This window comes from Phyllobates terribilis, unplaced genomic scaffold (genome assembly GCF_046119375.1).
Source record: "Phyllobates terribilis strain yellow unplaced genomic scaffold, ASM4611937v1 Scaffold_1__5_contigs__length_1240528914, whole genome shotgun sequence".
Lineage (NCBI taxonomy): Eukaryota > Metazoa > Chordata > Amphibia > Anura > Dendrobatidae > Phyllobates > Phyllobates terribilis.
This window is the reverse complement of record NW_027362761.1, coordinates 18,594,144-18,609,553: the sequence shown is the minus strand read 5'-3', so window position 1 is coordinate 18,609,553 and position 15,410 is coordinate 18,594,144. Positions and strand designations below refer to the sequence as shown.

The 15,410-nt window shown below is 43.8% G+C and overlaps 1 protein-coding gene and 1 long non-coding RNA gene across 11 annotated transcripts in view; one reads left to right on the top strand and one right to left on the bottom strand.

Annotated features, from left to right (window-relative positions):
* Window positions 1-15,410, top strand: part of HAUS8 (HAUS augmin like complex subunit 8) — a 438,075-nt gene that overhangs the window by 30,405 nt on the left and 392,260 nt on the right. Inside the window, exon 1 of one of the 10 annotated variants that reach the window (XM_073657904.1) lies at window positions 10,034-10,227. The exons of 6 other annotated variants lie outside the window; for them this stretch is intronic. Coding sequence is in view for 2 of the 4 variants with exons in the window: in XM_073657875.1 (XP_073513976.1) it covers window positions 14,096-14,106 (11 nt within the window). In the remaining 2 variants the exon portion in view is untranslated. Of the gene's footprint in view, window positions 1-10,033; window positions 10,307-14,019; window positions 14,107-15,410 lie in introns of those variants that run through there. 3 more of the 10 variants (XM_073658373.1, XM_073657875.1, XM_073658135.1) reach the window with 3 other exon arrangements.
* Window positions 7,749-10,219, bottom strand: LOC141173904 (uncharacterized). The gene is made up of 6 exons (XR_012252721.1): window positions 9,915-10,219; window positions 9,674-9,803; window positions 9,445-9,561; window positions 9,274-9,371; window positions 8,333-9,149; window positions 7,749-7,936 (listed from the first exon to the last, which is right to left on the bottom strand). It is a non-coding gene; the product is annotated as an uncharacterized lncRNA (long non-coding RNA).

The following is a 15,410-nucleotide window of genomic DNA, read 5'->3' as shown; positions in this document are numbered from 1 at the left end:
CCCCGAGGGGATACATTGGGGGGGGGTAATATAAAGTCTTATACAACATGAAAAACCCTTGTTGGCAAGCACAGCAGTCAGACGTTTTTTGTAGTTGATGATGAGGGTTGCGCACATGTCGGGAGGAATTTTGGTCCACTCCTCTTTGCAGATCATCTCTAAATCATTCAGATTTTGAGGCTTTCGCTTGGCAACTCGGAGCTTCAACTCCCTCCATACGTTTTCTATGGGATTAAGGTCTGGAGACTGGCTAGGCCACTCCATGACCTCACTGTGCTAATTTTTGATCCACTCCTTTGTTGCCTTGGCTGTATGTTTTGGGTCATTGTCTTGCTGGAAGACCCAGCCATGACCCATTTTTAATGTCCTTGCGGAGGGAAGGAGGTTGTCACTCAGGATTTTACGGTACATGGCTCCATCCATTCTCCCATTGATGCAGTGAAGTAGTGAATACCCCCAAAACATAATGTTTCCACCTTGACAGTGGGGGTTCTGTTCTTTTTATCATAGGCAGCATTTCTCTTCCTCCAAACACGGCGAGTTGAGTTAATGCCAAAGAGCTCAATTTTTGTTTCCTCTGACCACGGCACCTTCTCCCAATAACTCACAGAATCATCCAGGTGTTCATTGGCAAACTTCAGACGGGCCTGCACATGTGCCTTCTTGAGAAGGGGGACCTTGCTTACACTGCAGCATTTTAAACCTTTAAGGTGTTACCAATGGATTTCTTGGTGACTGTGGTCCCAGCTGCCTTGAGATCATTAACAAGTCCCCCCCCCCATGTAGTTTTAGGCTGATCTCTCACCTTCCTCATGATCAAGGATACCCCACGAGGTGAGATTTTGCATGGTGCCCCAGATCGATATCGATTGACAGGTCATTTTGTATTTCTTCAATTTTCTTACTATTGCATCAACAGTTGTCTCCTTCTCACCCAGCGTCTTACTTATGGTTTTGTAGCCCATTCCAGCTTTTTGCAGGTCTATGATCTTGTCCCTGACATCCTTAGAAAGCTCTTTGGTCTTTCCCATGTTGTAGAGGTTAGAGTCTGACTGATTAATTGAGTCTGTGGACAGGAGTCTTTTATACAGGTGACTATGTAAGACAGCTGTCTTTAATGCAGGTAATGAGTTGATTAGGAGCCAAAACTCATAATGGTTTGTAGGGGATAAATACTTATTTCTCACTGCAAAATGCAAATAAATTTATCTAATTTATACAATGTGATTTTCTTTCTTTATTTTTATTTATTTATTTTTTTTTGGATGTTCTATCTCTCAATGTTAAAATTAACCTACCCTTAAAATTATAGACTGTTCATGACTTCTTCAGTGGGCAAACTTCCAAAAACAGCAAGGGACCATATAATTATTTCCTTCACTGTATCTACGATTTAAGGGCATGAAACTTAAAATTTTGAAAGTTGCGAAATTTTCACCAAATCCCCCCCCCCACACACACACACACAAATAAACGCAAGTCTTAAAGAATGTTACCACTATCATTAAGCACAATATGTCACAAAAAAAGTCTCTGAATTAGTGGGATCCGTTGAAGTGTTCCAGAGTTATTACCTCATAAATTGACAGTGGTCAAAATTGGCCTGGTCATTAATGTGCAAACCACCGTCAGGGATCAAGGGGTTAAATATATAAAATATGATAGTTTAAAATTAGCTTTTTTCTCCAATCCCCTCCACGACAGCACACCTGGAGGTAGCCTCCCCATCCTAATTAGGGATAAGAAACCAAGAATTTAAATAGCCCCTCCCCGCTACCATCCTCAGTGTTTTCCTGTCCCTATGGGATGAAGAGGTTACCTGGGGTGCCTGGGGCCGGCAAGCAGGGCCCTATTAAATTTACCTGGCCGGACTACAGGGAGCGATTGCCTCCGGCTTTCCTTCCCAGGCATCTCCTGTTTCCTTCGGGAGCGGGACCCCCTCACTCGACTGCGCCTGCGGGTAAAGCTGAGTGGGGTTTGGGGGCTGGGGGCCTCCTGGAGCTCCCCAGCCGGTGTCTCCTCTGTCCTCCATGGCAGCATTCCGGCGCTCATGCAGGATTCGCTGGAAATCAGGTTTTCGGCCTGCGGGACGTCTCTTCCGGTGCGTGCCACGGTGGGAAATTCAAACTGGGAAGCCGCGGTTTTTCCAGCAATGGAGGATCTTTCACCGGATAGGTGAAAATTTGGCGCTGGATCTCGGTCTCCATAAAAGACCCAGATAAGAAGACACCATTAAGGTAGGACAGAATATTCTGCTACTATAGAGGGTGTTGTTCCAAAGCCTGCGTCTGCAAAGCCCAGCGCTAACCCGGCCCCAGAAAGTACTAGGTCTTAGGTTATTCCCCACTCTTTTGAGCAGGATCCCAAATATATTTTAAATCTCCCCTTTTTTAATTTGAGGGAGACAAGGATCCTGCACCGAGAGTGGGAGAAAATACAGTTCGCAAATGTGCCATCTGCAGGAAAAAGCTGGCTTCAGGGCATAAGAAACCCCTATGCCAGAAATGCACTAACAGCATTGTGAAGGAAGAGCAGCCTTCCTTTATGGAAGAAGTCAGGGGAATGGTTCGGCTGGAAATTCAATCCTCCATAGCCTCCTTCTCATAGTCATTCCCGCAAGCCAGAGCTGAGGGTCCATCTCCACCGAAAAGGAGAAAGTATACAGTTAGGGATTCCTCTGACTCAGAAGAATTGGAATCTATGGAGGAACCTGAGGAAGGGGTCCTAAGGGAAGATAGGAAATATTACTTTTCTGCCAAGAATATGGGAGAATTGTCACAAGTGAGAGATACTATGCAGGTAGAAGAGGAGAAGAAAACCCGTACAGTTCAGGACGAGATGTTTGGGGGTCTGAAATCCAAGAAGTTAGTGTTCCCGGTGCATGACAACATTTGGATTCTAATCTTGTATGAATGGGAGTCACCTGAAAAAAGGCTTAGTGTTGCAGGAGAAATGAAGGATGGATTCCCTTTGGATGAAAATGTGGCTAAACTATGGATGGAAGTTCCGAAGGTTGATGTGCAAGTGGAAAGGGTAGCAAAGAAAACAACCCTTCCTTTTGAAGACTCGTCCCAGCTCAAGGATCCTATGGAAAGGAAGATGGACAGTCTGCTAAGGAAGACGTGGGAAACATTGGCGGCTTCACTGAAGACAAATATCGCTTCAACTTGTGTAGCTCGTTCCATGTTTCTCTGGCTCCAACAACTAGAGGAACATCTCTGGGAAGGTACTCCTTGGGAGGACCTCCTGGCATCTCTTCCTTTGCTTCAAAAGGCCACTGGATTCCTAGCTGATGCCTCGGCTGAGTCTGTCAAGATTGCGGCACGATTGGCGGCCTTATCTAATTCTACAAGAAGAGCTCTATGGTTGAAGATGTGGAGTGGGAACAACGCATCAAAATCTAAGCTTTGTTCCATTCCGTTCAAAGGAGAGTATATGTTTGGGTCAGTCCTGGACGAGTTGTTGGAGAAAGCATCCGACAAGAAAAAATCACTGCCTGAGCCGAAGAATCCAAGAAGCTTCAGAAAGAGACCATTTCTTCCCCTTCAACAACAGCAGCAAGCTTTTCAGTACAGAGGCAAGGGTAAAACCGGTCGCCGGAGTTACCCAAAAGGGGGAAGAGGAAGGAATATCTTTCAAGGTTCTAGGCAGGACAGACAATGACGCCAAGAAGGTAGGAGGCAGAATTGCAAGCTTCCTTCCTCAATGGCAGCTAATATCTTCGGACAGGAAGATCCTGGACATGGTGATGGTACGAGCCGAAATAGACTTTGCTATCTACCCTCCAAGAAGGATAGAAGTAACGTCTTTACCATCGACAAGATTACAAATGACAGGTCTTCTGAATCTTCAAAACTCGGGAGTTATTTCACCAGTGCCTCGTATGGAACAAGAAGGTCATTATTCTCAGGTGTTTCTGTTAAAAAAAGGTTTCATGTTATTACAGGAAAATCCTCAATCTAAAACCTCTCAACCAATATGTGAAATACAGAATGTTCAAGATGGAGTCTATAAGGTCCACGATTCCGTTGATTGGGAAAGGATTTGTCATGGCAACAGTAGACCTGCAAGAGGCATACTACCATGTGCCAATTCATCCGGCCTACAGAAAATTTTTCAGATTTGCCGTAAGTCAGAACAGAGAGGTACTTCATTTTCAATTCAATGTACTCCCCTTCGGGATTTTGTCAGCACCCCGTCTGTTTACAAGGATCATGGCAGAGGTGGTAGCTTGTCTAAGAAAACAGAATATCAGCATCGTCCCCTATTTAGACTTTTTTTTTTTTTTTTTTCGTGATGGCTCCCTCAGTTTGAAGTTTGTAAAGAGACCTTCAGATGACCCTCCAGATCCTGGAAACTTTAGGATGGTTAATAAACTACAAGAAGTCAGATCTGATTCGCTCCACCAGGAAGACCTTCTTGGGAATTCTCTTGGATTCTCAGCAGCAAGCCTCCTTTCTGCCAAAAGAGAAGCAGATTCAGTTAAGGTCAAAGTTTATTCACTGAAGAACCGAAGCAGAGTGTCAATTAGATTCGCTATGTCCGTCCTCGGGTCCATGACCTCATCTATTCAAGCGGTACCTTGGGCTCAAGCACATTCAAGGGTCCTTAAAAACTACATCCTTTCCTGATGGGACAGATCTCCAAGTTCCCTCTCCTGCAGGATTCATCTGCCAGAGAAGGTGAAAGCATCTTTAAGGTGGTGGCTCTGTCTGGAGAAAGGTTCAGCATGGATTCAACTTCCCTTGTGATCAGTCAAGACAGACGCAAGCAAAAGGGGATGGGGAGCAGTAGTCTCTCACGTGGCCTTCCAAGGGGTCTGGTCACAAGAAATAGCAGAGCAGTCCTCGAACCTAAGAGAACTGAAAGCGGTGGAGGAAACCCTATGGGCAGCCAATTCTCTGCTTCAGAGGTCATATTAGGCTTCCATAGGGGACCTGATATGGTCGGCCACTAAATAGCCGGATTAGGACTTTTGTGGGCCAAAACTGGTCCGATGGACAAAATCTGGCCTCCTATGTTAACCAGATTTACCCATTCCCATAGGCTTTCATTATAAAATGTTACAGTGGAGTGACAATTATTTTTCAGAGAAGTCACCCCCTAGGTTGACTTTATTTCCCTATACTTATAATGGGGTTGCGGCGCTAAGCGTGGTTTCGAGGTCTTTTCTCCATACCTTGGGTGGGGATGCACTCCCGCTCACTGCGGGGCCCGTTAGGCGACCCTTTGGGTGCCTTGTGACATAAAATGGACAATTGCGCGGTCGTGCGAATGATTTGGCGCTACTTTCTTGGAGACCGTACGTTGTGACACGCTCCCGTTCGCTCTAGGACCTGAAATAACGTTCTAGAAGATATTTATGCGGTCAAAACACGCATTTTTGTAAAAAAAAAAAAAAAAAGATTTTTGCGACCGAAAAATGCTAATGGCCCATTGAAAATGTATGATGTTAACCGGATTAGCACTTGGACTGCACCACTGGACATCCGTCAATAGATGGAGCTCTAACACCGTAAATTTGTAACAGGGATAAATCCGGTTAACAACTGCACTATATGATACTACTTTACCGGATTAGGGTTAAGCATGCACTAACAAATTTCCGTCACCAGGTGGAGCCCCGTCAATGGAAATTTGTAAAGAGGGTAAATCCGGTTAACGACTGCACCATATGCTACTAATTAACCGGAATTACTCAAAATGAAGGGACTTTGCCGTTTTTTAGACCCTGGGTCACTTCCACTGTCAGAGGTGCGGGCATTCAGGTGTCTGATGCCAAAAATGACCTCCAGGGGTTATGGCCTACCCCCCCCCCCTGACAGTGCTAGACATTATATGTGATTAGCCTCAGATTGATTAGTGTTCTCCATTGGTCCCCAGGCCCTGCTAAGTCCTTATCATACATACGACACTGGACAACTGGTAATGTTTTAATATTTGACACTAGCTTAGGACCTAGCCGAATGGGTCACGTTGACGCTGTGTGATGGCTTTTACATTTATTTCGATCAACATAATGTTACTAAGTATCCTATTTTTATTTCCATGCTCTGAGCCATATATTGTTTCCTTTTTTTTAAGGTATTTGCTTCTTTTTTTTTTTTTCTCCTTTTGGTTTTGCTCTTTTGAGGCCTTGGTGAACATGCACCTATACTGTGTGTGTGTGTGTGTGTGTGTATATTATATTATATTTTTTTTTTGCAGTCATTGCTAAGTAGGGTGTGGCCTGCCTTTAAATGAGCTGGACATTATATGTGAACTTGAAATGGGCCAGATGCTATCGCGTCGGGAGGGCGGTGAAATTGCCCAGTGAGCTCTCTCCCGTCTCTGCTCCTTCTCCCCCCTCTGCCTCCCTGTGTGCTGTGTTTTGGTGTTCTGTGCTCTGTGTTTTGAGCTGTGTGCCTCATGTGCTCTCCCCCTGTCTGCCGCTGTATTCTGGGCGGCTGGCGGTCTGGGCTGGCGTAGCGTACATGTACGTACCGTATCATACTTGTACGTTACTGTAAGCTCGGACGAATGAGAGGAAGCATCCGGCACCCAATCAGAGGGACGCCTGTAACATCACGTGCCGATGTTAGCTGCTGGTCTGTGATTGACTGACTGGCGGCTGCTTCCTGTGATTGGGCAGAGCTTACTGTAATGTACGGGACGCTACATGTGTAGGGTACAGCAGCTGAGAGAGACCAGCGTGGAGCCACAGAGCACCGATGAGTGTGTGTATTCTGGCGGATCTGGCAGTGGCATGGGGTTATTTTGTGGTGGCAGCGTGTTTCGTGGATCCATCTGAGACCCCAGGGGCGGCTCTGGCAGCGGCGGCATCTCTGGCGGTGTGTCCGGCTGTGCTTGCAGCAGTGTTTGCAGTGGCAGGTGTAGCCAGGGTGTCCTGTGCCATCTTGGGACACTCATGTGCTTCCGGCCGGGCACGGCCGCGGTGCACCGCGCGAACTGCCAATTATGTAAGTAGATAGCCTCCCATTGCTTAGTGTTCTTGATTGTCTCTGTGGGCACACTCTCCTCTGTAGTGTAAAAACATGGCAGCAGCGCAAGTGCGTATGCTCGCTGGGTTATGTTGTCATCTTTGCATCTGTGTCAGTGATGGTGCATCGGAGACCAGAGTTGTGGAGTCAAAGTCGGAGTCATGGAGCCTGAGTCGGTGCCAATTTTGGTGGAGTCGGTATAAAAAGGACCGACTCAGACTCCAAAAATATATAATAAATTGAGTACGGTAGTTCAATGCAATATTTGCAATTTTTTATGTTCTACATATCTTGATTATTGTAACAATGATTAAAAGGCTTATGTTCACATGATGCTACAATAAATGTATCATCTAAACATCAGCAATGTACGAAGGAGTCAGTGTCATGGAGTCGGAGTCAGGGAAATTGAGGAGTCAGTGGTTTGGCTTACCGACTCCACAGCACTGGAGACAGCCAGGCAAGTGTCGCTGCTGCAGTTGTCTGTGCCTTTCCCAGAATTTCGTGCAGTATCCTAGATGCCAAATTGCAGCATCTGTATCCAGGATCGTGCATCTTCCTAACAATAATGCATGTTGCAGCAGCCTCCAAGATGCATTATCAGTAGGAATAGATATATTCAGATGCTGAATATGGACAAATATTTTCAATTAACACTACCCCACCACTATACTAGAGAAGCAAACAAAACCATGTCAAATTTTTATTTAAAACTTTTTATTTACTGGAAAAAGTAATGAAGCAGAGGGCAAAAACATTTAGTTAAAAAAAAATTTCATATATGTACTTTTTTAAAAACAAAGGAAAAAAATTCTGCATTAATGAGCCTTGTCATTTATTCATAACTCTGTCAGTCTTGCACAAATGCCATCCAGACATGACATCCACATTTGGAATCCCCTTTTTTTGCCAAGAAACATCTAAAGGAGTTATTCAAGTCTCCAACGCTTGGTTACCTAAATAGAAAAAAATAAATAATATAATATATATTAGATGGTGGCCCGATTCTAACGCATCGGGTATTCTAGAATATGTATGTAGGCTGCTGGAGTATACAGTGGTGGCCAAAAGTATTGGCACCCCTGCAATTCTGTCAGATAATACTCAGTTTCTTCCTGAAAATGATTGCTATCACAAATTCTTTGGTATTATTATCTTCATTTAATTTGCTTGCAAGGATAAAAACGCAAAAGAGAATGAAGCAAAAATCAACTCATTGATCATTTCACACAAAACTCCAAAAATGGGCCAGACAAAAGTATTGGCACCCTCAGCCTAATACTTGGTTGCACAACCTTTAGCCAAAATAACTGCGAACAACCGCTTCCGGTAACCATCAATGAGTTTCTTACAATGCTCTGCTGGAATTGTAGACCATTCTTCTTTGGCAAACTGCTCCAGGTCCCTGATATTTGAAGGGTGCCTTCTCCAAACTGCCATTTTGAGATCTCTCCACAGGTGTTCTATGGGATTCAGGTCTGGACTCATTGCTGGCCACCTTAGAAGTCTCCAGTGCTTTCTCTCAAACCATTTTATAGTGCTTTTGGAAGTGTGTTTTGGGTCATTGTCCTGCTGGAAAATTTGTTGGTGGTCTTCAGACTTCATAATGCCATGCACATGGTCAAGCAGTCCAGTGCCAGAGGCAGCAAAGCAACCCCAAAACATCAGGGAACCTCTGCCATGTTTGACTGTAGGGACCTTGTTCTTTTCTTTGAATGCCTCTTTTTTTTATTTCCTGTACACTCTATGTTGATGCTTTTTCCCAAAAAGTCACTAGTGTGGTGTGTGGGCGCTGGTAGGTGGGCCTGGATTAGCTGGCGCAAAGGATAGTCCACCTACCACGGGTGGACGAAATTGGAAAAGATCCAATGTACAAACGAAATGGTAGTAGTCCTGCGCTGGTATAGTTAGGCCTAATAGGTGGAGTTGGAAGGGGGGTTAAGGGGAGAGTAGGATATTCTGATGCAAAGTTCAGTTTAAATTTTTTTTTAATTACTTTATGTGACACTAATTTAAAATATCATATAAAATCAGCACTTTAGGATGTTGTAAAAAAAAATGTTAAAAATTGCAATTAAAATGGGTGGTCCTTTATGGTAGAGGTTCTTTGTGGGTTCCTTCTAGTTTTGGCCTTTTATATTTCTTAGCCAGTTGTGATTTAGATGTTTTCTGGGTGAAGAAAAAAAAAAAATAATAATAAAATATATTGTGTTTTTTTTTTTTTTTTAAGTGAACATAAGGTTCCTATAGCAATGAGTTGGACGTCCTCCTATTGGGGAGGAAAGTGATTTACCTGTTATCGGTCCAGGTGGGATTCACGGTGAAGATGAACAGAGTTAGTCTAGACGGGTGATGTTTATGCCCTCTTTTGGACACCAAAAATAGGAGTAGCTGTTGATAAATGCAAAATGTACGTTAGAGTTGGAAGTAGGGTGTCACAGGTGGCAGGGTGTATTGGTTTTACCTGTAAGAGGACTTTATTAGATTCCCAGGATGTACGTGAAAGTTTCGGCAGTGTGGGTGGATGTTTAGCCGGTCCTGGATCATAGGCGGCTTCTGCGCCGGGGTTGCCTAGAAGGTGCTGGTGGAAGTATAATTAATATATACCGTGGAAAAGCAAATAGTATGGGTCAATTTAATGTTACCTCTTGAATTTTGATGCTTGATGATATACTTTTTCCTTTTTGACTCACCAATGTAGTAGCCGTGATCAGGGAGGCAGTCCGTGTGCTAAGGTTTAGGGCACTTAGAGTCTGCTGGTCCTTTTAGCTCACTAGTAGTAGTGGTCACAGTCAGGAGGGTGGTTACAGGTGATACTGTACCCTAGGTAAAAGTATTTGCATAGGTAGCTTTTTGCTGGTGTACAGTCTATCACATAAGCAGTGTGTGCACTCTATAGTGTAGTCCTCCTGGGAGCAGAGCTCCATGACTTACAGTTTGTTGTCTGTCAGGAAGAGTCCCACTGACAGGGAATAGTTAACGTCCTGCTGGTAAGATCCTAGGAGTCTCCTTGGCAGCGGAGATAAGGAGGGCGGTGGAGGAGGCCGGGAGAGAGTGGGGAGAGATGAGCGAGGCGCAGGGAGTGTGACAGGGTCCCGGCCGGAGACCAGCTGTGCTCCCTTGCACTCAGCATCTTCCGTCGGCAGTCTGCGGAAGGCGGGAAGGACCTGTGGCAGGCGTCTTGTGCTATCGCAGTAGGACCTGCGTGACGTCAGAGCACGTGACGAAGCGCACGTGACCCGTACCGGTACGGTGGCTTACAGGGACCAAGAAACCAACGCGTTTCGAGAAACAGCTGTTCTCTTCCTCAGGGATGGTCAATGTCTGTAAGATGGTCACTTATGTATGCGCGTTCCTGCATAAAATTAGTGGGGGCGGAGTCAGCTGAATGTTTGGACATAGTGTGGTCAGTGAAGGGGTTAATCGTCGTTAAAGGCAAACAGCTCAATCTCAGAGTTGAGTCCTTTTGGCCTCAATGTGTCTAGATTGAATAACCACTTACTTTCAATCCTAGACATTTGTTTTAGGTAATCCCCTTTGCGCCATTGTTTGTGAACCTTCTGTGGTCCTGTAACAATGGTGCCCTTTATAGAGCCACCATGTTTTTCTGAGTAGTGTATGAATAATGGATGTCTGTCAAATTTTTTTGAAATATTGCGTAGATGTTCGTTTATATTTATGTGCAAAGGGCGTTTGGTCCTGCCTCTATATAATTTGTTGCACGGGCATCTGAAGCTGTATATGACCCCTTCCGTATTACAGGTGATGAGGTTTGAGATAGTATGGGTGATATTACCTTCTTTAATGTTTTTTTGTTTTCTGGTATGTAGCTTTTTGCATGCTGCGCAAGGAAAAAAAAACGTTTTCTCAATAAGTGGGGATTTTTCATTCATTTGGGGGTTGCAAACTGTGGGAGCAATGAGGTTTCCCAGGTTTTTGGCTTTCCTGTAAATGAATCTTGGTTTTGGTGGGATCACATCACCTATCCGTTTGTCGTTATAGAGGATGTGCCAGTGTTTGGTGATAATTTTTCTTAATAATTGTGTATTGGAGTTGTATTGTGTTATAATTGGGATATTAAGTTGTGTGTTTAGGTTGGTGGAGTCAGTTTTTTTGGGGAAGTTCTTGAAAAGGTTGTCTCTGGGCATGGTTTGGATTTGATTTTTCACTTTCTGTAGGAATTGCATGTTGTATCCTTTTTCTAGGAATTTTTGCGTTCGTTGTGAGGCTTCTTCATTGAAATCCTCAGTGTTGGAGCAGTTCCTATGCAGCCGCGTATACTGGCTACGTGGGATGTTTAATAACCAGCTCGGGAGGTGGCAGCTGACCAGAGATATAAAACTATTCACATCTGTTGGTTTAGTATACGTTTTTGTTTGAATTTGTTGATCTTGGATGTGGATATTGAGGTCTAAGAAGTTAACCTGTTGTTTACTGGTGTTGGCGGTAAATTCCAAGAAAAATTCATTGATATTGATCTCCTTAATGAAGGAGTCGAAGGATTCTTGGTCGCCCAACCAGATGAACAAAATGTCATCAATGAATCTGTGCCACATTATTAGATTGGTTCTGAGTATTCCCCCTGGATGGATAACAGACTCCTCCCATTTGCCAACATATAGATTGGCATAGCTTGGTGCGAATCTCGTGCCCATTGCTGTGCCCCACTGTTGTGTATAGAAGAGTTTGTCATGTTTAAAATAGTTGTGTGTGAGTATAAATTTCATACATTCCTTAATATACATTATTTGTTCTTTCGGTAGTTTGTTCTGTTTCAGGAGGAAGTGTGTGGCCGCATCACAGCCTGCGTCATGTTGAATCACGGTATATAGAGAAGAGATGTCCAGAGTGCCTAGAATGAAGTTATCGCACCATTTGATTTTTTTGTAGGAGCATGAGCACGTGTTGGCTATCTTTTAAGTATGTGGGTAGGAGTGGTACTAGGTCTTGTAGGTGTTTATCTACAAACCTAGATAGATTAGATGTTAGGCATTGAATACCTGAAATTATGGGTCTGCCTGGGGGATGGGAGAGTGATTTGTGTATTTTTGGTAAATAATAAAATGCTGCAAACCGAGGGTGTGGGATGGTGATTTACTCGAATTCCTGTTTGGTGAGGAAGCCTTGGTCTAATCCTTTTAGTGGTTAGTTTTTTTAGGTCTTTTAAATATATATTTGTGGGGTTCTCTCTCATGGTTTTGTAGGTTCTTGTGTCGCTCAGGAGTCTAGTGGCTTCCATTTGGTAATGTTCAGAGTCTAGGATAACTAAACCTCCTCCTTTGTCCGCTGGGCGGATAATGATGTTCTGGTTCTTTTGTAGAAGGTTTATTGCTTTCCTTTCGGAGGCATTAAGGTTATATTGGAATTGGTTGCATTTTTTGTTACTTAAATCACGAATGTCAGAAATGACATTATTTTGGAAACTTTCAAAAGCTGGTGAGTATTCTTTTAATGGATGGAATTTGGATTTAGTTTTTAGGTCTGTGTGGACGTATTTCAGAGTGAGAGGATTGTTTGGTTCATTCAGGCGCCCTTCATTCTGGTGTTTCAAGTAGTATTTTTTTAAGTGCTTTTTTTCCCCAAAAAGCTATACTTTTGTCTCATCTGACCAGAGAACATTCTTCCAAAACGTTTTAAGCTTTCTCAGGTAAGTTTTGGCAAACTCCAGCCTGGCTTTTTTATGTCTCGGGGTAAGAAGTGGAGTCTTCATGGGTATCCTACCATACAGTCCCTTTTCATTCAGACGCCGACGGATAGTACGGGTTGACACTGTTGTACCCTCGGACTGCAGGGCAGCTTGAACTTGTTTGGATGTTAGTCAAGGTTCTTTATCCACCATCCGCACAATCTTGCGTTGAAATCTCTCGTCAATTTTTCTTTTCCGTCCACATCTAGGCACGTTAGCCACAGTGCCATGGGCTTTAAACTTCTTGATGACACTGCGCACGGAAGACACAGGAACATTCAGGTCTTTGGAGATGGACTTGTAGCCTTGAGATTGCTCATGCTTCCTCACAATTTGGTTTCTCAAGTCCTCAGTTCTTTGAGCATGGAGAAAAGAAAGAAGACCAATGTGGTACACACAAGGACACAGGACAGAGGTTGAGTCAACTTTAATCCATGTTAACTGGCTGCAAGTGTGATTTAGTTATTGCCAACATCTGTTAGGTGCCACAGGTAAGTTACAGGTGCTGTTAATTACACGAATTAGAGAAGCATCACAGGATTTTTCAAACCGTGCCAATACTTTGGTCCACCCTCTTTTTTAGGTTTGGTGTGGAATTATATCCAATTTGGCTTTAGGACAATTATTTTTGTGTATTTTCATTGAAGACAAATTAAATGAAGATAATAATACCAAAGAATTTGTGATTGCAATCATTTTCAGGAAGAAACTGAGTATTATCGGACAGAATTGCAGGGGTGCCAATACTTTTGGCCACCACTGTAGGTATATGTACCAAATGGCTCTTCAAACAAATCCATAAATCACCACCTCTACACTTGATTATAGTGCAGAAAAACAAAGAGATCCATTATTGTAATTAAAAATAAATTTTATTACATCAGTGAATTAAAAACATAACAACAACATAAAATAAAAAAGCAGAGTGCCCAGTAAGGGGGGACAGATTCCTGCACAACGAACTAGTATGTCATAGGCTCCAAAAAATGACTATCTTAGTCTACCAATATTACAGACCTCCTGGTAATAAATCTCTGTATGCCATTCATAATGCTATCAAAGCTAAATATAAATGGATGAGGGGCACAAGACCCTTTATCTAGACCAATTTGATGAAGGTCCTATGAAAACCCAGACAGACATTCACATAAAGGAGCTAAGTCTTAAATTCCTACGGTATCGGGAAATAATCATGATACAACGTACCTAAATGAGAGCAGGACGGCTGTCCCTCCTTCACCCCGACGCGTGTTTCGCCCGCTTGCTTCTTCTATAAGAGAGCCTTATTGTCGCATTTTGGAGGACAGGATCATCTTTCAATTGGAACCTTCTTTTCTGCCCAAGGTGTCGTCTGATTTTCATATGTCTCAGCCCTTAATTCTTCCGTCATTCTGTCAAAATCCATCAAATAGCAAGGAAGAAGAACTCCATGCGTTGGACGTAAGTAGGACTATAATCTGCTACTTGAGTGAGGTTCTGATCCTTCGTCCAAGTTTCAGTCTATTTGTTCAATATGAAGGCCCCAATAAAGGGAAGAAAGTTGCAAAAAATACGCTGGCAAATTGGATTAAGAAAGCAATTTGTGAAACATACATAGTTCAAGATTTGCCTCCTCCTGGTCCGAATTCTGAAATTTGGCCTGTTCATGAAGGTCAAAATTAGGTCTGTAACTAATGGGTTAAATGCATGCCCACACAGGCAGACCAACCTAAACGATGCGCACTGAGTGATCTGTACTATACCACTCAGTATGCATACAATGCCTTAAGGCCCCGTCACACATAACGAGATCGCTAGCGAGATCGTTGATACGTCACGGTTTTCGTGACGCAATAGCGATCTCGCTAGCTATCTCGTTATGTCTGACAGGTAGCAACGATCAGGCCCCTGCTGTGAGATCGCTGATCGTTACAAAGCTTTCTGGACCATTTCTGGGTTGTTGCGCTCCCGCTGGGCAGTGTGCATCGCTGTATTTGACACCTTATCAACGACCTCGTTAGCGATTCAGAACAGACACGTAGGCGTGCATAAATTGGACTTTTCCGCGCCCCTCGTCCCCGATTGGTGGTCGCTACTGTGTCCTTGTTTTTCGGATCCCACCAGCGTTCTCCGGCTGTGACTCCACTTTGAAGAAATCAGACATCTTTAGCGAGGTAGGTATTGTTTGGGGTCTCAAATGAGTTTCCATTTTTAATTAATTTATAGGACATCTACCAATTATCTGCTATCATTGCTCTTCAGGGAGGGAGGGCTTGGCTTCTATCTGTATATATATATGCTTTTGCATGGGCAGATATTTTAGGGGTCTCGTGCACACACACCCACACAGCACGCTTTCTGACACGCTGTCCTGGCCAACCACTTCAGAGTTTTTCACACGCCAATTAACATGAAGCTTACATCAATAGACTCTGTTGTTTTGGCCTGTTGCACGCTTCACAACTTTCTTCGTCGACGTGATGCAATTACGTACTGTCCGCCTGGCTTCGTGGACTCTGTGGACCTAGCCAATGGGGAAGTGGAGCTCGGTGAATGGCGTGCAAACGATCCTGCAATTGCAGGCCTTCAACAAGTGGGATATGCCAGAAACACCCATGATGCAAAGACCTGCCGCGACAACTACTGCCAGTATTTTAACGGTCCTGGTGCTTTTCCTTGGCAGCATCAGAACCTATAGTGGGCAACTACTCATGTTTCTACACTACTGACATTTCTGTACTGATGTGTCTAATAAACTGTGTGTT